General features: G+C 47.1%; 2 protein-coding genes across 2 annotated transcripts in view; both read right to left on the bottom strand.

Annotated features, from left to right (window-relative positions):
• Positions 1-425: 425 nt before the first annotated feature.
• Positions 426-24,040, bottom strand: part of ift172 (intraflagellar transport 172) — a 516,193-nt gene continuing 492,578 nt past the window's right edge. Inside the window, exon 49 of the mRNA XM_060041906.1 lies at positions 426-808. The gene's annotated coding sequence lies outside the window, so the exon portion shown is untranslated. The remainder of the gene's footprint in view (positions 809-24,040) is intronic.
• LOC132450379 (BRD4-interacting chromatin-remodeling complex-associated protein-like) lies at positions 16,891-19,633 on the bottom strand. The gene is made up of 4 exons (XM_060042469.1): positions 19,409-19,633; positions 18,266-19,110; positions 17,621-18,176; positions 16,891-17,570 (listed from the first exon to the last, which is right to left on the bottom strand). The coding sequence occupies exons 1-4, from the start codon at positions 19,521-19,523 to the stop codon at positions 16,891-16,893; spliced, it is 2,196 nt and encodes a 731-aa protein (XP_059898452.1). The 5' UTR covers positions 19,524-19,633.

Genomic DNA, 24,040 nt, shown 5'->3' with positions numbered 1-24,040 from the left:
GTTCTGCGACGTTACCAAGTAAAACACGACAATTTACCCAGTAATTAAGCTGAAACTGTACTGTAAAAGGAAGCCTTGTTTATTTCCATGGTATTACCAGGTTCTTACCACATAATTTGTAATACATTATTCCCTTTTCCATGCAGTCAACACAAACTTGTACCATGTACGTTCTGCGACGTTACCAAGTAAAACATGACAATTTACCCAGTAAGTAAGCTGAAACTGTACTGTAAAAGGAAGCCTAGTTTGTTTCCATGGTATTACCAGGCTCTTACCATGTAAGTTGTAACTGGTTATTCCCTTTTCCATGCAATCAACACAAACCATATATGTTCTGGAACATCGTTCACCAGTAGTTAAGCACTTTAATTGTTGTTATAAAACCCCAAACCACTGTTGATGAAAGGCATATTAGAATTAAACAAAATCAAAGGCTTATCTTTCAAACAATGCATATCTCACAAACAGGCACTGAACACTGAAGAAATCGGACAAAAAAAAGCCGTCCACATCAACTCAATTTAAATGTTACTGATGTTGTTTTCATAAAACACATGACATTGTTATGGCAAGTGACCACAAGGAAGACTGCTTCAACCTCTTCAATTTGAATAAGCGGTGAATGCCATGCAGCAATCTGCCTATGGGAGCATCTTTGTGGTCATTCGCAAACCAATGAGTCCACTCGATGAATGAGAGATGACTCTTTAGTGTCTTCTCTGTGAGGTATCCCTGCAGTCTCCACATCTGGGATTTGAAGGCTGACCAAGACCTGACCAGGTACCTCCAAATCTCCCCTTCCATACTGTAATAAAGAATCAGAAGACAAGAAAATAAACATTAGGACTGTCAATTAATGAACATTTCTAGAACATGTAGAACTCAAAGATTATTTTTGTTTATTAGTTAAAAAAGGATGCTGATCCTCTGGCCATTGTGTTTGGTCATATTGAAAAGAGAAAAAGGCATAGCCATAAATACAGTTAATAGGACGGGAGGGGACAGGCTGTTAGCTCCGATTAGCACTTTAGCATCGAGCTAGCGGAGCTTGTCATTCAAATAACTCGGACATGTTGTTTAAAACCTATAACACCCAATTTATTAAAATATCCGGATTTAATCGGGCTCTCTCCCATAAGTACAGTTAATAGGACGGGAAGAGACAGGCTCTGTTAGCCCCGGTTAGCGCGATGCTAAAGAGCAGCTCTACCGGAGCATGCCACCTCAACAGGTGCAAGTTAGCCTCCGGTTTGATATTCGCCGGATATTCGGTTTACCACCCAATCGGATTCATCAACATAAGTGCAATACATTACGGGTTTAGTATGTTGAGGACGGTTTAGGACGGCGTATCGCGAAAATCACAAACACATGTTGTCGCCATCGATGTCTGTGCAACAACGTCATTTACGTTCTGGCTGCTACCTGTTTTAGGGACCGTCAACAAGTTACACAAACCGACTGGTGGCAGAGACGTTACCATGGAATTGTTTCTGGAAATAAATCATATAAAATAACATAAAAATCACTAAAAAAAAATACATTTTGTCACCTGATTGTAGTAGTAGTTGCCAATGGTGGGCTGCTACTTACTGCAGGTAACTTTGCTAATATATTGCATTATTGTTAAACGGGATGCAATTAATAATTTCAAATATAGTTTAGTCGATTTTTGTCGAATATTAAACTATTAACTGCATTATGATTAACTATATTTCAATATATTTGTGTGATTAATTTCCTGTCTGAAACAATTCCATGGTAACGTCTCTGCCACCAGTCGGTGAGTGTAACTTGTTGACGGTCCCTAAAACAGGTAGCAGCCAGAACGTAAATGACGTTGTTGCACAGACATCGATGGCGACAACATGTGTTTGTGATTTTCGCGATACGCCGTCCTAAACCGTCCTCAACATACTAAGCCCGTAATGTATTGCACTTATGTTGATGAATCCGATTGGGTGGTAAACCGAATATCCGGCGAATATCAAACCGGAGGCTAACTTGCACCTGTTGAGGTGGCATGCTCCGGTAGAGCTGCTCTTTAGCATCGCGCTAACCGGGGCTAACAGAGCCTGTCTCTTCCCGTCCTATTAACTGTACTTATGGGAGAGAGCCCGATTAAATCCGGATATTTTAATAAATTGGGTGTTATAGGTTTTAAACAACATGTCCGAGTTATTTGAATGACAGAAGCTCCGCTAGCTCGATGCTAAAGTGCTAATCGGAGCTAACAGCCTGTCCCCTCCCGTCCTATTAACTGTATTTATGGCTATGCCTTTTTCTCTTTTCAATATGACCAAACACAATGGCCAGAGGATCAGCATCCTTTTTTAACTAATAAACAAAAATAATCTTTGAGTTCTACATGTTCTAGAAATGTTCATTAATTGACAGTCCTAATGTTTATTTTCTTGTCTTCTGATTCTTTATTACAGTATGGAAGGGGAGATTTGGAGGTACCTGGTCAGGTCTTGTTCAGCCTTCAAATCCCAGATGTGGAGACTGCAGGGATACCTCACAGAGAAGACACTAAAGAGTCATCTCTCATTCATCGAGTGGACTCATTGGTTTGCGAATGACCACAAAGATGCTCCCATAGGCAGATTGCTGCATGGCATTCACCGCTTATTCAAATTGAAGAGGTTGAAGCAGTCTTCCATGTGGTCACTTGCCATAACAATGTCATGTGTTTTATGAAAACACCCTCAGTAACATTTAAATTGAGTTGATGTGGACGGCTCTTTTTTTTTGTCCGATTTCTTCAGTGTTCAGTGCCTGTTTGTGAGATATGCATTGTTTGAAAGATAAGCCTTTGATTTTGTTTAATTCTAATATGCCTTTCATCAACAGTGGTTTGGGGTTTTATAACAACAATTAAAGTGCTTAACTACTGGTGAACGATGTTGCAGAACATATATGGTTTGTGTTGATTGCATGGAAAAGGGAATAACCAGTTACAACTTATATGGTAAGAGCCTGGTAATACCATGGAAACAAACTAGGCTTCCTTTTACAGTACAGTTTCAGCTTACTTACTGGGTAAATTGTCGTGTTTTACTTGGTAATGTCGCAGAATGTACATGGTACAAGTTTGTGTTGACTGCATGGAAAAGGGAATAATGTATTACAAATTATATGGTAAGAACCTGGTAATACCATGGAAATAAACAAGGCTTCCTTTTACAGTACAGTTTCAGCTTAATTACTGGGTAAATTGTCGTGTTTTACTTGGTAACGTTGCAGAACGTACATGGTACAAGTTTGTGTTGACTGCATGGAAAAGGGAACAATGTATTACAAATTATATGGTAAGAACCTGGTAATACCATGGAAACAAACGAGGCTTCCTTTTACAGTACAGTTTCAGCTTAATTACTGGGTAAATTGTCGTGTTTTACTTGGTAACGTCACAGAACGTACATGGTACAAGTTTGTGTTGACTGCATGGAAAAGGGAATAATGTATTACAAATTATATGGTAAGAACCTGGTAATACCATGGAAACAAACGAGGCTTCCTTTTACAGTACAGTTTCAGCTTAATTACTGGGTAAATTGTCGTGTTTTACTTGGTAACGTCACAGAACGTACATGGTACAAGTTTGTGTTGACTGCATGGAAAAGGGAATAATGTATTACAAATTATATGGTAAGAACCTGGTAATACCATGGAAACAAACGAGGCTTCCTTTTACAGTACAGTTTCAGCATAATTACTGGGTAAGTTGTCGTGTTTTACTTGGTAACGTCGCAGAACGTACATGTATAAATTATATGGTAAGAACCTGGTAATACCATGGAAACAAACGGCTTTGTACCCAGTATTTAAGAAGATGTACCATGACACTAGAGGAAAACTGTTCCTGCAGAGGGTTGTTACCAGGTAAGTAATTCCATAGTGGTAAATCGAATAAACCCTTTCTAAATGGGTGTAGCTATGAATAATAACTAAGAAATAGTATTTTATTGGAAAGCACTATGCTAATTTCTAGATAGTACATCATTAAATTTGGGCTGTTACCAACATAAACCTTGGATAATAGGTGTTTATAAGAATTGGTTGCCTAATTTCCTAGGAAGTACACAATATCGGAGTTATTACCAACCTAAAACAGTTACAACTACACGCTACTTAGTTGAGTTGATGGGTAATAGTGGAGGTTTTACTTAGTACTTCAGCTGTAATTCCTCTGTATTTACCTTCTTATTACCAGTGGTAATTACACAGTAATACACTATAATTTACCGGATAATTCCTCTGTATTTACCTTCTTATTACCAGTGGTAATTACCCAGTAATACACTATGATTTACCATGTATTTACCGGGTAACTACCTCTGTATTTACCTTCTTATTACCAGTGGCAATTACCCAGTAATACACTATGATTTACCATGTATGTACCGGGTAAATACCTAGTAATTAGGGGACTGTAAAAGGAAGGGTTACCAATGATTGTTCAAGTGTAGCAATCTTACCCAGCAGGATTATTCTTGGCGTCCTGGGAAGGGAAAGCTGGGTCTCTGCGTCTGCCTGAGTGGTGGTGAGCTATATGAAAAAGTAACACAAAAGAACAAAAAACAGTACTTAGATTCAATATTATAGTATCTAAGTGAACTGTACGTTATCATGGAAATAACATAAAACAATTACTTACATCAGCTAGAATGAACAGGGCGTCCTCTTTTTCATTAAAGAAGGCCATCATGGTCAATATGACTGCAAGGCAGGGTCAACTTCTGGCTCTTTTGCCAAGTTGGCGAGGACTGTCCTTACTTCTTTTCCCCAACGAAGCAGCTGTGACTTGAAAAATGTCATTACCCTCTTCCCCTTGCTATCCATGGACTCCCTGAGTCTTGCATCCAGCTCGATCCCTGTCAGCTGGTGGAAGTGATCAAGGAGGAATCTCTTCTGGAAGAGGAATGGCCATTCTTTAGTCAGTTCCTGCATAGCTGGCAGCATGTTTATGTTGCGCCGTTGGGTCTCGAAGGTAATCTGTATCAGTTCTGCTACTCTTGCCCTCTCCGCTCCTCTTTGGCCCTCGTGGCTGAAAATGAGCTTGAGCTCCTCTTTTTTATGAAGAAGAGACTCCTTCGTTTCTCCCTCTGGGAGAACGATTGGCTGCCAGTTAATGCAGCCATATGAGTCTGTTTTGGCACATTTTCTGGCTGGCTCACTGTTGCCAGCAGTGGCAGCAGGAGTCATAGCAGGCCTTCTCTCTTTTCTCATTCGAGCTAGAGTGTTGTTTCTGTTCAAATTGTCAACTCTGGACTTCAGCTGCTGACAGAGCGTGTAGTGGCCACTCCCCATCTTTTCTCCCTCTTCTGTCCTGTCTTGAAGGCTATTGGGATATTGTTCTATGATACGATACGATACGATACGATATAACTTTATTAATCCCCCGTAGGAGAAATTTGTTTGTTGCAGCAGCAGTAGAAGGACACAGGACAAAATAACAATGTAATAAATACAATAAATAAATACAAAGTGCTAATGCATAAGGAGACGCTTATAGTTAATAGGGACAAAAACAAGACAAATAGAAACAACATCAAGATGGGTGATGCATATACACATATATACGCATACCTAAACACACACACACATGCATATGCAAACACATAGACATACACAAACACAATCATCATCGGGCACTGTTGAACAGCCTAATGGCTACCGGCACAAAGGAGCACCTGAAGCGCTCCGTCTTGCACCTGGGGAACATGAACCTGTGGCTGAAGGTGCTCCCCATCTGCCACAGCTCAGCATGGAGGGGATGGGAGGGGTTGCCCATGATGGACTTGAATTTGTCCCTCATCCTCCTCTCCACCACCACCTCCAGACTGTCCAGCTCAAGTCCCACAACAGAGCTGGCTTTCCTAACCAGCTTGTTGAGTCTGTTTGACTCCCCAGCCTTGATGCCTCCTCCCCAGCACGCCCCAGCAAAGAACAGCGTGCTGGCTACCACAGACAGATAAAATGTCCTTAGCAGCCTGCCACACACGTCAAACGACCTGAGCCTCCTGAGGAAGAAGAGTCTGCTCTGACTCTTCCGGTAGAGGGCCTCTGTGTTGTCAGACCAGTCCAGTTTATTGTTGATGTGTACTCCAAGGAACTTATACGAATCCACCGTCTCAATTTCAACCCCCTGGATGGTAATAGGGGTTGGGGGCTTCCTCTTCCGGCGGAAGTCCACCACCAGCTCCTTGGTCTTGCCGATGTTGAGTTGGAGGTGGTTCTCCTCAGACCATCTGACGAAGTCCTCCACCACACCTCTGTACTCGTCCTCCCTGTCCTCACTGATGCAGCCCACGATGGAGGAGTCATCTGAGAATTTCTGGAGATGGCAGGTTCCAGAGTTGAAGCTGAAGTCAGAGGTGTAGATGGTAAAGAGGAAGGGTGAAAGTACTGTTCCTTGGGGTGCGCCAGTGTTGCTCATCAACACATCTGACAGGCTGCTCTGCAGCCGCACGTACTGTGGCCTGCTGGAAAGGTAGTCACCAATCCAGGCCACCATGTCAGGGTGTACCTGCATTGCTGAGAGCTTCTTCTCAAGCAGGGGAGGCTGGATGGTATTAAACGCACTGGAGAAGTCGAAGAACATGACTCTCACTGAGCTCCCCGGCTTCTCCAGGTGTGAGTAAGCCCTGTGCAGCAGGTAAATGATGGCGTCGTCCACGCTGAGTTGGGCCTGGTACGCGAACTGCAGTGGGTCCATGGAGTCACACACCTGGGGCCTGAGGTGCTGTAGAACCAGTCTTTCGAAGGTCTTCATGATGTGTGAGATCAGCACCACTGGCCTGTAGTCATTGGGAGAGCTAGGACGAGCTATCTTAGGCACCGGAACAATGCAGGAGGTCTTCCACAACTGGGGCACCTTCTTTAGCCTCAGGGAGAGGTTGAAGAGGTGTTGGAACACTCCAGCAAGCTGTCCGGCACACGCTTTAAGCACCTTGGGATTGATGTTGTCCGGACCCATTGCCTTATACCTCTGGAGCTTAGATAGCTCCTGCCTCACCTGGCCTGATGTAATGACAAGACTGGTAGCAAGGGGGAGTGGAGGGGGAAAGGGAGGGGAGGTGACTGGGTTGGGGGTAGGGGAGGTGAAGGAGGGGGGCACAGACTGACTCGCTGAGCTCACTGGGGCAGGGGTTGAGTCGAACCTATTGAAGAATAGGTTCAGCTCATTAGCACGTTCGTGCCCGCCCCCCACAGCTGGACCTGGCAGTCTGTGTCCCGTAATCTGCTTCATCCCATCCCACACCTCCTTGGCACTGTTCATTTCCAGCTTGCCCTCCAGCCTCTCCTTATAGCGGTTTTTGGCCGCCCTTAGTTCCCTTCTCAGCTCCTTCTGAACTGATTTTACCCCCTCTCTGTCTCCTGCCATGAAAGCCCTCTTCTTCCTGTTAAGTAGGATTTTAATGTTCTTATTAATCCAGGGTTTGTTGTTAGGAAAACAGCGGACCTTCTTGATGGGTACAACGCTGTCCTCACAGAACCTGATGTAATCCGTAATGCAATGGGAGAGTCCCTCAATGTCCTCTGCGTGGTCTTCCTGGAACAGATCCCAGTCTGTTCTCTGGAAGCAGTCCTGCAGGGCCTCCTCAGCCTCTCTAGACCACACCTTCACAGTCCTGGTGGTAGCCGGCTGCTTGTTTATAACAGGCTTGTACACAGGTGTAAGGTGTATCAAGTTGTGGTCAGACTGGCCGAGGGGTGGGAGGGGAGAGGAGCTGTATGCCTCCCTCACATTGGCATAAAGACAGTCCAGAATTTTATTTCCTCTGGTTTTACATTTCACATACTGTGTGAAGCTGGTCAGAGTTTTGGAGAGAGAGACATGATTGAAGTCTCCGTTGATTATCATGAGCGCTGTGGGGTGCCGAGTCTGTAATCTCGCGACGGTAGAGTGGATGACGTCACAGGCGCGCGCTGCCACTGCGGACGGTGGTACATACACAACAACAACGATGACGTGAGAAAACTCCCGAGGCAGATAGTATGGCCTCAATCCCACAGCTAACAGTTCGATATCTGGAGTACAGATGCTCTCCTTCACGGTAACATGTCCGGGGTTACACCATTTTGTGTTCACAAAGACGGCTAGACCCCCTCCTTTCTTCTTTCCGCTCAGTCGTCCCCTGTCCGCTCTCGCTAGCGTGAAGCCAGCCAACTCGATAGCACAGTCCGGTATATTCCTATGTAGCCATGTCTCCGTGAAGCACAACAAACTACACTCCCGGTACACACACTGACCGCTCGCCAAGGCTGTTAGTTCGTCCGTTTTGTTGGCCAACGATCTCACGTTCCCCATCACGATAGATGGAAGGCAAGGTTTAAATCTCCTGTGCGTCTCCCGTCTCAACCTTGCCTTCGTTCCGGCTCTCGTTCCCCTCCGGTGTCTCCTAAGCTCCGCAGGTATGCCCGCGGGTGGGGCTCCAACGGCCCCGGCCGTTGGTCCCGGCCGGTACATCAGCAGCCCTTCCCTCGTATGGGTAATCATTGTTTGGTCCACGAGTATCACAAATTACACTAAAAACTACACTAACACTAACTTAAACTAATGATCAAATGTGTTTAAAAGATTAAAGGCACCTTCCAGCGAATATCAGAAAGATGTCAAGTTGAAATAATAGTAGCAATTAGAAGAAAAAATAAGTAGGAACTGCAAGAGCTACTGCAACAGGCAGCCACCCTCGACGGCGCCATGGCAACCAAGTAATGCCTTTTGCAATAAATGCACACTGGCTGAGGGTGGGGTTTAGGCAATGCTGTCTCATTTCATCCACTATCATTCTAACCATATGTCTCCTGTCCGAGATATCAGGCTTCTCCTTGTCATTCAGCTTCCTCCGGAGGCTGGCTCTACACTTCTCTAGGGGTACTCTAAATGATGTGGTCCAGTTGCTGTTTCCAGCCGGAATCATGGGGGACTGCACTGTTGTTTCCAGTTCTGAGACTGGTGTCAGGGTCAGTATTTGTGAGAGGTCTTGATGGCTCATAGTCGTCATTTGTTGGCTGCCTTTATGTACAGATAAAGTTTAATGTTTCTCTGCATACCAACATTTAAGATATACAATTTCTATATAAAATATTTACATTTAAAATCTAATTTTGTTTCAATTAATTGATTAATTTAGTTGGTAGCCATCTAGTAAGTCGGATAATGTATAGCAAACGGGTCACAATTCGAGGCGAACAAGATATCTCTGCATACAGATCCTGTCAGTATTATTGTGTTGTTTTGCTCATATTTATTTTTTTAATGATGAATACATTTGATGAAACTAATTATATCTCTTCCATCTACTACAGGCCAACGCTGGTTACGCGACCCTTCAACCGGGGTACGGGCAGGTGCAGGTTCTGGTGGAGCTGTGTTCCAAAGGATACGTCGACGTATCCTTTGGAACACAGCTTCTTAGTGGGGACAAGGGGTCTGCCAGCGACGTGGCCAGACAGCAGACCCACTGGATTTCTCAAGAGTGACCCTTTTGCTATAAATTATGCCTTACCTCTGTTGCTGAATTTGTGAAGAAGTTTCCTGCAATCAACAATTGACAGCAGGTCTTTTATGTCATCTTCTCTGATAAACATCAGGTTGTCTGCCTCCCTCAGACCCATTGCAGAGAGACTTTCTACAAGTCTCCCGAGAGTCTCGTCATCAATATGAGGGAGGGTGCCACGTATGATGTCCTCCATCACTCGTGACCTAAACAGACAGAATGGTGGAGAACAGCAAGATCGAGATCAAACCTCCTATATACAGGCACCGGGTAATAGTCAGCAAGACTGTCAGCACATACACAAACATACTGAGTCTCACAGCTATGCTGTAGACAGTGCACCCAAGGTCCTAAACTGGAACTGACTGATACTTTTCCGAAACAAAATACACCTTTTCCTGTTTGACTATTATTAGAGCAATCTTACCCAGTCATTGAGATTAAGAACAACAGTCATGCCCTTTTTGTATGTGGTGCCTTTGTATGTGGCACTTGCTGTTTCCATTGTGGTGTCTTTTGTTAACCCCCTGCACGTCACTGCTTGCTGAATCGCTGCATTGTAGATTTGACTATAAAATGCATTTGCCTGATCAATTTGGAGAACGGGAGCAACAATGTTCCCACTGTGCAGGTAGGCCTGTAGTAACTGGTGCCTTTCTGCCAGAGTGCTACCGAGACTCTTAAAGTTGCGGAGCTTTCGTGCACACTGCTTAAAATATGTGTGCTTACTTTCAAAGCGCAATGTCCAGAGGCGAATGAGAGGACCAAATTTTAAGATAAGGTCTGGATAGTGGAGAAGGTAGTGGTGTTTTGGTTTCGCAGATTTGTCTGGAAAAAGAGACACTCTAGAGTCCAGATATTCCCTGATTAGAATGTTAAGATAGGCCACCTGGTTGGCATGGATTTTGGGTGCACAAATAAGCTCCACTATCTCCCTAAGTTTAAGGCACAATAACCAGACTTGGTCTTCCAGGGGATTCTTTATTCGATCACCAATAAGAATTGGGAGAAGCCGCAATAGGCACCAGTTCTGAGCAGCACTCCCACCCAACTTTTCCCCTTTTGGCCTTACATCACATGGCCGGTTACTGGCATCACTTCCTTGTAATTTCAGATTAGATATACTTCTGTTCAACTGAGTATACGAAAAGTGTTTTCCCACAGACACCAGGTTCTCAATGTACAACGCGAGATCATTGGAAACAATCCCCTCAAAAAGATCGTGCCCTAGGCATGGTGGAAGGCCTGGTTGGCACACATGAAAATGTTTAAGTTTGTTGAAAACTGAGTCAAACTTCACACCCTCAATCATGATTTCCTGACCCCTGGACAACTCCTCAACACAGTTTTCATAGGTTTCTTTTGTCCTTACTGTGCCAAGCTTTGTGGGCTCTCTTTCAAAACTCTCTCTATCTCTGCAGTATCGACAAAAGTTTTTGCTTCTGCAGAAATATTCTGTGAATCCCCCAATAGAATGTGATCCCAGGTTATCACCTACGATTGCTATCACTGCCCCCTGCAAGGTCACACCACTGTTTAAAGTAATGCCAGTCTCCTCAATCTCCTTAAGCTCATCTACTAGGGTAGAAAATACTTTTTCTTGGCCAAAATGGCGAATATCAACTTCCCTGCAAAGAAGCACCAACTGCCCAGGGTCTATAGCTGATCTATTATGTGGCAGTATTTCACCCAGTGTCATGTAAACAGCAAGGAGCTTGTGCTTCTTCTTGCCTGATCCAAGTGGGTTTGCAACCTCAAAAGCATCCTGATATAGTATGATTGACACAGAGGATGGTGCTTGCTGACTAGCCAATACAGGCAGTGTACACTTTTCTGAACATTTATACTGTGATAGTCTTTCCTGTTCACATAATCAGCCTCATTTATAGATGGGGCCAGTATCAGAATCAGAATCAGAAAGGATTTAATTGCCAAGAAGGGTTTTACACCAACCAGGAATTTGGCTTGGTGATTAAGGTGCATACATTAAGACAATAACAATGAACAATGAAGAAGATATATATATATATATATATATATATATAACACCATATAAACAAGCAGGAACATAAGCGATCAATTAAAAAAGGATAAAATAGAATAAATAAATAAGTATAAGATACAAGAATTTAAGAATTTAAGATACAAGAATATAAGAATTTACAAATTGGTGATGGGTATGAGTGCCAGAGTCATTGTCAGTCAGTGGGGGTGGTGGTCCTGGGACTTGTTAAGGAACCCAACTGAAGAGGGGAAGAAACTGTTCAAGTGGCGGGAGGTTTTGGTCCTGATGGACCGCAGCCTCCTGCCAGAGAGGAGAGTTCCAAATAAACTGACCAGGATGGGAGGGGTCGGCCATAATCTTGCCTGCCCGACTCAGAGCCCTGGAGCTGTGCAGGTCCTGGAGGGATGGAAGGTTGCAGCCAATCACCTTCTCCGCAGAGCGTATGATACGCTGCAGTCTGCTCTTGTCCTTAGCCGTAGCAGCAGTGTACCAGACAGTGATGGATGAGGTGAGGATGGACTCAATGATTGCAGTGTAGAAGTGCACCATCATAGTCTTTGGCAGGTTGAATTTCTTCAGCTGGCGCAGGAAGAACATCCTCTGCTGGCCTTTTTTGGTGAGGGACCTGATGTTGAGCTCCCATTTTAGGTCCTGGGTGATGATGGTGCCCAGGAAGCGGCAGGACTCCACAGAGTCGACTGGGGAGCCACACAGGATGATGGGGGTGGATGGGGCTGGGTTCTTCCTGTAATCCACAATAATCTCCACTGTTTTTAAAGGGTTAAGCTCCAGGTTGTTCTGGCTGCACCAGGTCACCAGATGGTCAATCTCCCACCTGTAGGCGGACTCATCCCCGCCAGAGATGAGCCCAATGAGCGTGGTGTCGTCCGCGAACTTCAGGAGCTTGACAGACTGGTGACTGGAGGTGCAGCGGTTTGTGTACAGGGAGAAGAGCAGAGGGGAAAGAACACAGCCTTGGGGGGATCCGGTGCTGATGGTCTGGGATTCAGATAAATGTTTCTCCAGCTTCACACGCTGCTTCCTGTCAGACAGGAAGTCTGTAATCCACCTGCAGGTGGAATCGGGCACGTGGAGCTGGGAGAGCCTGACCTGAAGCAGAGCTGGGAGGATCGTATTAAATGCAGATCTGAAGTCCACAAACAGGATTCTGGCATATGTTCCTGGGGAGTCCAGATGCTGGAGGGTGTAGTGCAGAGCCATGTTTACTGCATCGTCTACAGACCTGTTGGCTCTGTAGGCGAACTGTAGGGGATCCAGGAGTGGGACGGTTATGGCTTTCAGGTGGGGCAGCACAAGGCGCTCAAATGACTTCATGACCACAGAGGTCAGGGTGACGGGTCTGTAGTCATTGAGTCCTGTGGTCCTTGGTTTTTTGGGGACGGGGATGATGGTGGAGGCTTTGAAGCAGGCTGGCACTTGACAGGTCTCCAGCGAGGAGTTGAAGATGTCCGTGAACACTGGAGACAGCTGGTCGGCGCAGTGCTTCAGGGTGGATGGAGAGACAGAGTCTGGGCCGGCTGCTTTGCGGGGGTTCTGACTCTTAAAGAGCCTGTGGACGTCCCAATCCTGCAGGCAGAGAGACGTCACTGTGGTGGGGGAGGTGGGGGACACAGAGGATTGAAGTTGTGGAGGTCCTGTAGAGCTGGTGGTGGGGGAGTCAGTGGGATGAGGCTGGGAGAAGGTGTCGTAGGGGATGGTGTCAGGTCTGTCCCTTTGCCTATCAAAGCGACAGTAGAACACATTTAGCTCATTTGCAAGGCGCAGGTTGTTGATGTAGCGAGGGGGGGTTGGTTTGTAGTTGGTGATCTGCTTGAGCCCCTTCCAAACAGATCTAGAGTCTTTGGCTGAGAACTGATGTTGGAGCTTCTCAGAGTACTGACGTTTAGCTTCACGCACCGCCTTGCTAAATGCGTACTTTAACTCTATAAACCTTTCTCTGTCCCCACTCCTAAACGCCTCCTCCTTCTGCAGCCGTAGGTTCCTGAGTTTGGCTGTGAACCAGGGTTTGTCGTTGTTATAACTCACCGTGGTGCGTGATGGAATACAACAGTCTTCACAGAAGCTGATGTATGACGTCACAGCCTCTGTGTACTCGTCCAGATAGTTGGTGGCAGACCTGAACACATCCCAGTCGGTGCAGTCAAAACACGCCTGAAGGTTCTCCACCGCTTCACTGGTCCACTGCTTGGATATCCTCACAACAGGTTTACAGAGCTTGAGTTTCTGCCTGTATGTGGGGATCAGGTGGACCATGACGTGGTCAGAGAGGCCCAGTGCAGCGCGTGGGACGGCGTGATATGCACTGCTTATTGTGGTGTAGCAGTGATCCAGAATATTCTCCTCTCTGGTCGGGCAATCAATAAACTGTTTATATTTGGGGAGTTCGTGGCTGAGGTTGCCTTTGTTAAAGTCCCCAAGAACAATAACTAAGGAGTCCGGGTTTGTATGGGCACTTGTGTGGCATCAATGCACCCGATTACATTTGGAAATCCTGAAATACAACACCCAGATGAAAAGTCAACAAGGATCATTTCGGTGCCATTTGGGAACACGTAAAGTAGATAATGCTGACCTGCAAGTTGTTGAAACTCCATTTTAATGCGTCTCGTGGGTTTATGGCCTGGAAAAACTATGAAGTTATGCAACAACCGCTTCAGCGCTTGTTTGTAGTGAACTGAGGGCAGATCCACGATTGGTAACATTTGCAATTTAGGGTTGGAGAAGGTTATTTAAATGTATCAAAGAATCTTGTGAAAAACGATATCTCTCCAGCAAAAAGTCCTCCGGAAAGGACAATATGTCGAGCCTTGGACTAATTAATCTCTCTCTGTGAATTGCACGAATTATTTGCGCTCCGATATCAACCGGCCTCTCGTCAAAAGGGCATGCCATTGTGATCACGTAAAAGCTGTGGTGAACGCAGGTTTAAATACCCTGAGCAAAACCGGGTTATCTTTAAACTTAACCTGCGCAAAACCTGTTCCGACCAGGTTTGATTCAGAGCATATGTTTCTATAGCAACTAACATACCGTGTTCCTTTTGGAACGGAAAACCGCAAACCCTGGGTTAATTTACCCGGTTATATGATAAAACCGGCTTTGTGGAACACCCCACAGGTGTTGAAAACTAGCATTTATGCTAATACACTGAAAACAATGCATCTGGTTTCGTCCAATGATATTGTCATGTCCATGTTAAATAAAAATCTACTACTACTACTAAAAGTGTGATACTTAAATGACATAATCCAGTAATACTGTGTAAAGTTATATAGCCTACCACTTAATATCTTAAGAACAAAGAAAGAAAATACAACAAATACTTGAACACATTACTTAAGGCAGCTGTGAATATTATATTACTAACAGTTATATTCAGTCATGATCACCTCGTAATGTTGCTTTAATATTCTGCTCTCTGTATATTTGTCACTATGTGTTAGTTACGGTGACCACCTCGTTATGGCCCTGTTGCAGGACAGCAGACTATTATTAGGCACTGTGAATAGTGATTTTATATTACATGCCTATTTGCAGTAGAGTTGGATGTTAACCTGCTTTAAATCACGTTGGGCTTTATGAAATGATCTTTTTAACGGCACTGGACCTATTCAATGTAATACATAATGAATTTAATATAATAGGCTAATGTGTTTTAAGAATAGTAAACGAGAGAAACAGATCAATATTACGAGTAAAGACTAGGCAGCTCTCCATAGGCTGTGTAACATATATAAGCTGTGTATCATATATAAGCTATGTAACATATATAAGCTGTAATGTTCATCAACCGGCATTTGTCGGATATGTTAACGTGAAATTTATTTTAAATTAACATACTATAAGTAGGAAATCCACATCGCCATCGGAAAGCTGTAAAGTCATAACGGTGATGAGACAGATAACACTGTCTAACGTTATGTATTACCTAGTACTTAACGTTTCTGAGCCACAGGTTATTCATCCAACTAAAACCTGTTTATATATATATAGGTGTTTGCCAATTTATTTGGATTGAAAATAGCTAGAAAGGACTGACTTACCTCGGAAATGTTGGTAAGAAGTGAACATTTTCGTAATGTCACTCTTCAAAAGTGCGATTCTTCGTAGGTAGCGATACGAGCGCTGATTGGCCAGAGCGTAGTATACTTCGTACAATTCTTGGAAGCGATACGAGCGCTGATTGGCCATAGCATTGTATTTTTAGTAGATTCTTGGTAGCAGACTGAAATGTGATTGGCTGTCACTACCAAGAATTAACTCGACTTACACGTGGCAGGGAGCGCCAACGAGGCAGCCAAAGAACAACTATTCAGGCTCTAGGGCTGGCCCGAATGCCATTTTTCAGGCTTCGAATACTCGTTGGTTTTTCCGAGTGAATATTCGAATACTCGTTCCAGAAAAAAACACACCATCAAAAACAACATTAATAATCCCTATATACTCCCTGGAACCAATTTTGACAGTATCTGCATATTTTGTAGAAGATTTAATAGCTTTTGAACGTTAATTAGTAGGCCTAAGTAAGTTGGAGTTACTTCGTTTTTCCCCGTGGAAGCGAACAGCTGTTCCGTACCAAATCAGCTGTCCTCTGCCATCTCAGCCCTTGCGGGAGCTTTTCAATTCATTCTGGAACGTGCATCTTTTCAGGGAATTTGTACAATAAATCCATAACAAATACCGAATATTGGTGTCTTATGTGTCCATATTATATCTATTATATTGACCGGGTATTCGCAAGATGCTCACGCTCTGCAGCAAACCAGTCACAGTTGATTGGCGCGGCGCTGTACAGCGAACGTGAACAAACGACTAAGGTTAGCATTTCACTAAGCATTTCTTTTCCTCCCGAGATCCCGCTAATGTTGTTATAAAGTAAAGGGAAACAAGATATCTATTCTTCCTCCACCTCTCTCGCTTCTCTGCTTGGTGTCGCTTATAGTTTGCCTCCCTCGCTCTGGTAACGTCACGTACGTGAAACAACAAAGCTCCGAATACTGATTTAAGCTTTGAATACTAATTTTTCGAACGAGTATTCGAATATTCGAATAATTCGGGCCAGCCCTATCAGGCTCATACAGCTATTCACAGCACACCTGGGCACTCCATAGCAAGCTACTTGTTTAGTTATTATTTGTATTGTAACCTGTAGGCTCAATTTAGCCTCCATCTTCAACCTACAAGTATTTCTACTATAAATCATTTTGTGTGCTTATTATATTGCAATAGTAGTATGTTGCTTCCTCTTGTGGAGTGGATCTGGCTAATGATTCGAATAAGATGACCAGCAAATAAATCCTAAAACATTTGTTAGAATGTAAACATGTTTATTTGAACATATAACATATCGATTTAACACGGGTGATCTTTGTTCCTCCTCTCCGCCAAACACTGCTCCTTGGTCAGGGACTCGGAGGAGGGGCAGTAGATTGTCCCCTTGTACCGGCTGTGGCCAGTCGCTGCACTCCGGGGCTCCCCACACCTCCTGCATTTATTTGCCTCCCCAGTCCTGTTGTACGGCCTCTTCTGTTGTGGGGCTTGGGGAGGCACTGCTGAGGGGACAGCAAACATAATGGGGGGCGTGAGGGTAGCGCAACAGGGGGTTGACCGGGAGGAATGATGTGCTAGGGAGGGATTGGGTGAGGGCAGGAGTGCCGGAGAGAGCAGGGGCCCGGGGGAGAGCAAAAACAAATGGAGCAGGGGTGCTGCTGAAGACAGGGGGCAGGGGCGGGAGGACAGGGAAACAGCCGCCTCTGGGCTGTCTTTATCCTGGGCCTCACAGCCGTTGCTGGTGCTGGTGATGGTGCTGGTGCCAGTGATGGTGCCGGTGCTGGTGCCAATGCTGGTGCCGGTGCTGGTGATGGTGCTGGTGATGGTGATGGTGATGGTGATGGTGCCGTTGCTGGTGCTGCGGCGGCAGTGGCTGTGGCCCTCTGGTTCCTTTTGGCCCGCCCCGCTGTGCTCTCCGGGAGGGGGTAGGAATAGTTCACCAGGCCCGGGGTTTGAGGAGCCACAGCGGGGCGGTCCATACCCTGAGGTAAGACAACGGTGGCAACAGGCACGGGGGCAGGCAGGTCCACACCCTGGCACAACACAGAGACACCCTGCCTGGCCACCCTCCTGTTGTGCCACTGGATGAGGGTGGTCTGGCTCACCTCAACCAGCTGCAGGCTGGTGGTGGACATCACGGCCCCGTTGGCCAGGATGAGCTGCCTGATCCTGCGGTAGTCTCTCAGGATCAGACTCCACCTTGAGAGGTACCCCTTCCCCTTCTTGGTAGGTGAAGGGTGGAGGGTGCAGAGCCTGACACAGATGGCATCAACCAGGCGGCAGCATGAAGGCCACTGTGCAGGAGATGCACTCGCTGTTATGGTGTATCTCCGCAAACTGTCCACACCCGATGTGAACTCTCCCTTTTTGTTAGGCGACCTGAAGCGCCCCGTCAGCAGCCTGTCCTGGTGCCGTGCATGATACACCGCCTTCTGCTGGTCGTAGGGCAGCAGGTCCTCCCACAGGCCGACGATGATGCCGACATCCCGGTTGCTGAGGGCCAGGCTGGTCTGGCTCCTCAGCCCCACCAGATACTCGGCTAGGCGGTCCACCCTGTCCAGGCCCGGGATGTTGTTTTCATCCACTGCCTGAAAAATAAAACCATTTTAACATCGATGCTGGACAAATAGGAAAGAAATCGAAATGTTATGTTTCACTATTTCTCAAAGGTACTTACCAACTGCTCAACAGGAACCTGTGGGGTGGCACCCGGAGCGGTGACAGCAGCTGACGCAGGTGGAGGTGGTGGTGGAGAAGGAGGAGGTGGAGCAGCGGACCAGGAACCATTGGTGGAGGGCTGAGCAGGTGGTGGTGGTGGAGGAGAAGGAGGAGGTGGAGCAGCGGACCAGGAACCACTGGTGGAGGGCTGAGCAGGTGGTGGAGGAGAAGGAGGAGGTGGAGCAGCGGACCAGGAACCACTGGTGGAGGGCTGAGCAGGTGGTGGTGGTGGAGGAGAAGGAGGAGGTGGAGCAGCGGACCAGGAACCACTGGTGGAGGGCTGAGCAGGTGGTGGTGGTGGAGAAGGAGGAGGTGGAGCAGCGGACCAGGAACCACTGGTGGAGGGCTGAGCAGGTGGTGGTGGTGGTGGAGGAGGAGGTGGAGCAGCGGACCAGGAACCACTGGTGGAGGGCTGAGCAGGTGGTGGTGGTGGAGGAGAAGGAGGAGGTGGAGCAGCGGACCAGGAACCACTGGTGGAGGGCTGAGCAGGTGGTGGTGGTGGAGGAGGAGGTGGAGCAGCGGACCAGGAACCACTGGTGGAGGGCTGAGCAGGTGGTGGTGGTGGAGGAGAAGGAGGAGGTGGAGCAGCGGACCAGGAACCACTGGTGGAGGGCTGAGCAGGTGGTAACGAAATGAGGGCAGAGACGACCTCCAGACTAGCCTCGGTGTCGTCTGTGAAGCCCTTATCCTCTGCCTCGTCGCCCAGGTCCTCCAGCAGCTGCTCCGTCTCCTCCCCCTCAGGATCCATGTCCTGCATGCACTTCCCCGTCTGCATGTACAGGTAGTCGATGCCTATCAACTCTCCTGGGAATGAAAACAATATTGGGATTAGCAGAATAAGTACATCAACATGTGTGGAACCCATGTAAATGTTGGTCTGAATATAGATAGAAAGTGAGCAGCCCCCATTTATTATTTGATTATAGCACCTTCTTGTTGTGACTTGTTAACATATTTATGATGACAGATTGGACGACAGAATATGCAAATATGTGAATCTAATCTGCTTTGCATAATTAACAACATTCCATTATAAACCTATGCAAGCCTGGTCGTCATTTCATGTCCCAGTGTGAAGCATTCAGTATTCAGTGCAACTTACCAGTGTACTTGCTGGGGAGGCGGTTAGAGGGGACAAACATCTGTCCAAACACATTGGTGCCAAATCTGTTCACACAATGTACCAGATCCCCCGAGTAGCTGAGGAGAGCGGACATCTTCTCAGCCACAGCAGCAGCAGCCCGGCCTGGTTCCACCGGTTCAGCCCGTCCAGCAGGTAGAGCTGGAAGTTCAGGTCATTGGCCTGGGTCCCTGAAAGTAGAGAATATTGTATTGTAAAACATGTATTAACAATAAAAGTAAATGGTCGTCAGTGTGTTAGACGCTGGTGATGCCATTAAAACTCACCTGGAATAAAGCGGTTCAGGTGGCAGGGACGTTGAACCTCGCGCACACCTGTACTTGGTGAGGACGACGCCCTCCTTGGTGGTGGTGGTGCCGGTCTTTGTGTACAGAGGCACACCTGGCAGGTCCTTGATGCACTTGACGTGCCTCTTCTGAACCCGCCAGATGTGCTCCATCCTCACCCGGTCCAGGAGGGGAACACCCAGCAGGTCCCTGCCTTTGTCCCCTGTCAGCTCCTGCAGCAGGGCCTCCACCTGGCGGATGGTGGCCTCTTCTCCACGGGTCCTCCGCCTGCAGTACAGCGCCAACTGGGCCTTGGTTAATCGGCCGTCCACCAGAGCCTCGGAGATGCCGGGCACACCCTCCCTCCGGAGCTCCTCCCTCTTGGCGTGGCGCAGAAGGGCCACATCTTCAGGGTCCCTGTTACGACCCCTACTCGATCAAGGGGGAAAAAGGGAAGCAACACACACAACCCGGTGGATTGGATTGTAATTAAGGTATTTATTGTAACCCAACAAAGGAACAGAAAGTAACAACCATCAGAAATGGGCCGCTAGGTGCTGTCAAACCAAAGAAACAAATATAACCAAAAGAGAACTCCTTCAAATAAAACGGAGCTACCTGTCTAATAACTAAATGAGAACGGTCCTAAAACAAATCCTAACTGGCTACTCTAGCATAAGGAAAACGGAAATACAAATGATCAGCACCCCCTAAACCTAGTGTGGCTAAACAGAGACAAACCTAAATGAGTGCAAATGAACAACGTCAGTACAGTGTTCTTACCCTGGCCCAAATCTGGGAACACAAATGTAACCTCTCAACGAATGCGACTACGCGCCTAGATTCTCTACAGGTGTCTGCCGCCGCTTGCAAGACGCGATCACGCTTTTATACGCCTCCACGGCGCCGTCGCTCTCTCGTTGGTTCCGGGGACGGGAGGACCCGCCCTCTTGAGCTGCTCTGCGGAAAAACAGGAGGAGTAGCGCATGCAGAGGGAGGGGAGACAATGCGGTCGGCTCACGGCCGTAACATTCCCCCCCTTAAAATGGCGGCCACCGCATATCAAAATACATTTTCCAAATTACAAATAATACCACGTTACTCCTTTTTCTTTATAACCTGGAAAGGGCATCAGCTACCACATTTTCACTCCCCTTTTTGTGTCGAATTTCAAGGCTGTAATCCTGCATAGCCAGCGCCCAGCGCATGAGGCGCTGGTTCTGGTTGTACATGCGCGTGAGGAACACCAGCGGATTATGGTCTGTATAAACCACTACTTGTAACGAGCTAGACCCAAGGTACACTTCAAAGTGTTGGAGAGCTAACAGCAAGGCAAGTGTTTCCTTCTCAATGGTGGAGTAGTTGAACTGATGGACGTCAAACTTCTTGGAGAAGTAACTCACTGGATGGTCAACCCCCCCTTCATCCTCCTGCAGAAGGACGGCTCCCGCACCCACTGCACTGGCATCCACCTCCAGTTTAAAGGGTGTTGTGAAGTCAGGGGCAGCCAGCACAGGGGCGTGGGTGAGGAGAGACTTTACACTCTCAAATGCGTGGTTACACTCTGCTGTCCAGACGTACTCAACTTTTGGGCTAAGGAGATTGGTTAGCGAATGCACCACTGAGGAAAAGTTTCGGCAAAAGCTGCGGTAATAACCAGCCATGCCGAGGAAACTGCGCAGGGCCTTCCTGTTAGTAGGAACGGGACACGCCGAGATGGCAGAGACCTTGGCTTCGACAGGCCGCACCTGACCTTGTCCCACCCGTCGACCCAGATAAGTGACAGTGGCCTCACCAAAGTCACATTTGGCCAGGTTGAGGGTGAGCTTGGCGCTCCTGAGCCGGGTGAACACTTGTTCGAGGACCTGTACATGCTCCTCCCAAGAGCGAGTGTACACAATAAGGTCATCCAGGTAAGCATTACAGTTTGACACACCCGACAACACAACATTTACTAAACGCTGAAACGTAGCAGGCGCATTACACATGCCAAACGCCATGACCGTGTACTCGAGGAAGTGATCCGGGGTGACAAAAGCGGATATTTTGGACGCCCTCTCTGTTAACGGGACTTGCCAGTATCCTTTTAACAGGTCCAGTTTACTGACATATTTGGCGGTGCCTAAATTGTCAACACAATCCTCCATCCGCGGCAATGGATAGGAGTCGGGACAGTGACATTGTTCACCTTGCGGAAATCTGTGATAAAGCGCGGGGAACCATCTGGTTTAATGCCGACCAGACATGGGGAACTCCACGGACTAGAGCTGGGGCGGGCGAAACCGTGTCGTAGTAGATACTCTGCTTCTTGTTTCATTAGCGCGCGCTTGACAGAGTTGACACGGTACGCATGCTGCTTAATAGGCCGTGCGTTCCTAACATCGACATCGTGGGACAAAACCGAGGTCTGGGACGGAACATCACCAAAAAGTTCCGGAAACCTACCCACCAAAGAAAGTAGGTTCTGTTGTTGGACGGGGGAGAGATGTTCTAAGCGAGTCGGCAGCTCCTGCAGCATCTCGGAATTAGATAGGCGAGCAGTTTGGGGATCAGCCGAACGGGGAACAAAGCTATCCTCAGGAGCAGGTGCAGCTGAGGAGGTCACCATTAATGCTGTGCCTGGAGTAACGGGTTCACGGGTGAAATACGCTTTTAGCATATTCACGTGACACATTCGCGTTTTCTTACGCCGTTCTGGGGTACTGATAACATAATCAGTGTCACTGAGGCGATCTTGGATCTCGTACGGACCGGAGAATTTGGCCGACAACGACGAGTCGGGAACCGGTAACAACGCCAGAACTTTATCTCCCCTTTGGAAATTTCGCTGCACGGCGCGCCGATCAAACCTCTGTTTCATGGCACCTTGCGAGGCAGCCAACATCTTCCGGGCAATGGCGTTAGCACCGTGCAGGCGCTCACGAAATTTACTAACGTAGTCTAACACGTTCGTCCCAGACGCGGTTTCTGTGGACAAAAACTTCTCTTGCAGAACTTGCAACGGGCCACGCGGTGTATGACCGAAGACAAGCTGGGCAGGACTGAATCCTAAAGATTCCTGAACGGCTTCACGGGCCGCAAACAATACGAACGGGACTCCCTCATCCCAGCTTTTCTCTTTCTCCATGCAATATTTACGCAGCATCGATTTTAAAGTTTGATGCCACCGTTCTAGCGCGCCCTGCGACTCCGGGTGGTACGCACTAGAAATAGCGTGCCGCACGTTTAATGTTTGGAGCACTTGGTTAAATAGCTTGGATTGAAAATTAGTCCCTTGGTCCGTTTGAACCGTGCGAGGGAGTCCAAATGTGGAGAAGAACTTTGTAAGACCCTTCGCCACCGAGCTAGCAGTAATCTTACGCATGGGGATGGCCTCGGGGAACCGGGTAGCAGCACACATTATAGTCAACAAATATTCGTTACCACTTTTTGTCCTCGGCAACGGACCAACACAGTCCACTATCACCCGATCAAACGCCTCACCTATCACCGGGATTGGATGTAGGGGAGCCGGTGGCACAACCTGGTTTGGTTTACCCACGAGTTGGCACACGTGACAGCTGCGGCAATATTTCACAACATCACCTTTAATTCCGGGCCAAAAGAAATGTTGTAACAGTAGCTGGTACGTTTTGTTGACGCCCAAATGTCCGGACCAATCACTTTCGTGCGCCACCGATAACACGTGCGTTCTATACTCCGCAGGCACAACTACCTGGCATACCACGCCCCACTCGGCATCAGCGGCTACAGAGGGGGACCATTTGCGCATTAGGAGATCCTCCTCCATGTAATAGGCTATCCGCTCGTCAGTTGCGTTGCTGTTACCCACCACCTTCGAGAAACACTTTTTCAACGACAGGTCAGCCTTTTGCGCCTCACTTAGGCGAGCCCGACTCACTGGGAGAGACGGACGGTCACCGACCGGTGCGTCAGGACCCCCAGGCCCCGTAGCACTGTCATTACGGGGGTCAGCCACAGCATATTTTTCATTACTATCTGTAAAGCTTGACATAAGCACAGTGTCACATAAAGATATATCACTTTCAAGCATCTTTTTCTTTTGTGTTTTCTTTCGGGCTTGGGCACGAGTAATCACACAGGCTGAATATCGACCGGTTGTTCCGTGATTTACCTTCTCAGACTCGATGCGCTGGGGCGCATTTAACACCTCCAGCGAAGGAGTCACTTTTCCTCCAGCTATGTCGTTACCCATCAGGAAACTAATACCCTCAATAGGCAACTCCGGGCAGACAGACCCGGTGATTAGCTCAGATTGGACAAACACACGGTGGACGGGTCGGAGCATATACCCCATTTCCACCCC

This window comes from Gadus macrocephalus, chromosome 21 (genome assembly GCF_031168955.1).
Source record: "Gadus macrocephalus chromosome 21, ASM3116895v1".
Classification (NCBI taxonomy): Eukaryota; Metazoa; Chordata; class Actinopteri; order Gadiformes; family Gadidae; genus Gadus; species Gadus macrocephalus.
The sequence above is the reverse complement of the archived record's forward strand: the minus strand, read 5'-3'. Positions and strand labels throughout refer to the sequence as shown.

Excerpts from the sequence above, each read along its gene's own strand:
- LOC132450379 (XM_060042469.1), bottom strand. The coding sequence starts at position 19,523 with ATGTCCGCTCTCCTCAGCTACTCGGGGGATCTGGTACATTGTGTGAAC. Across the intron at positions 19,111-19,408 it reads CCTCCCCAGCAAGTACACTG|GAGAGTTGATAGGCATCGAC; the intron begins GTAAGTTGCACT and ends TTTCATTCCCAG. Across the intron at positions 17,571-17,620 it reads TGTCTCTGTGTTGTGCCAGG|GGTATGGACCGCCCCGCTGT; the intron begins GTGTGGACCTGC and ends GTCTTACCTCAG.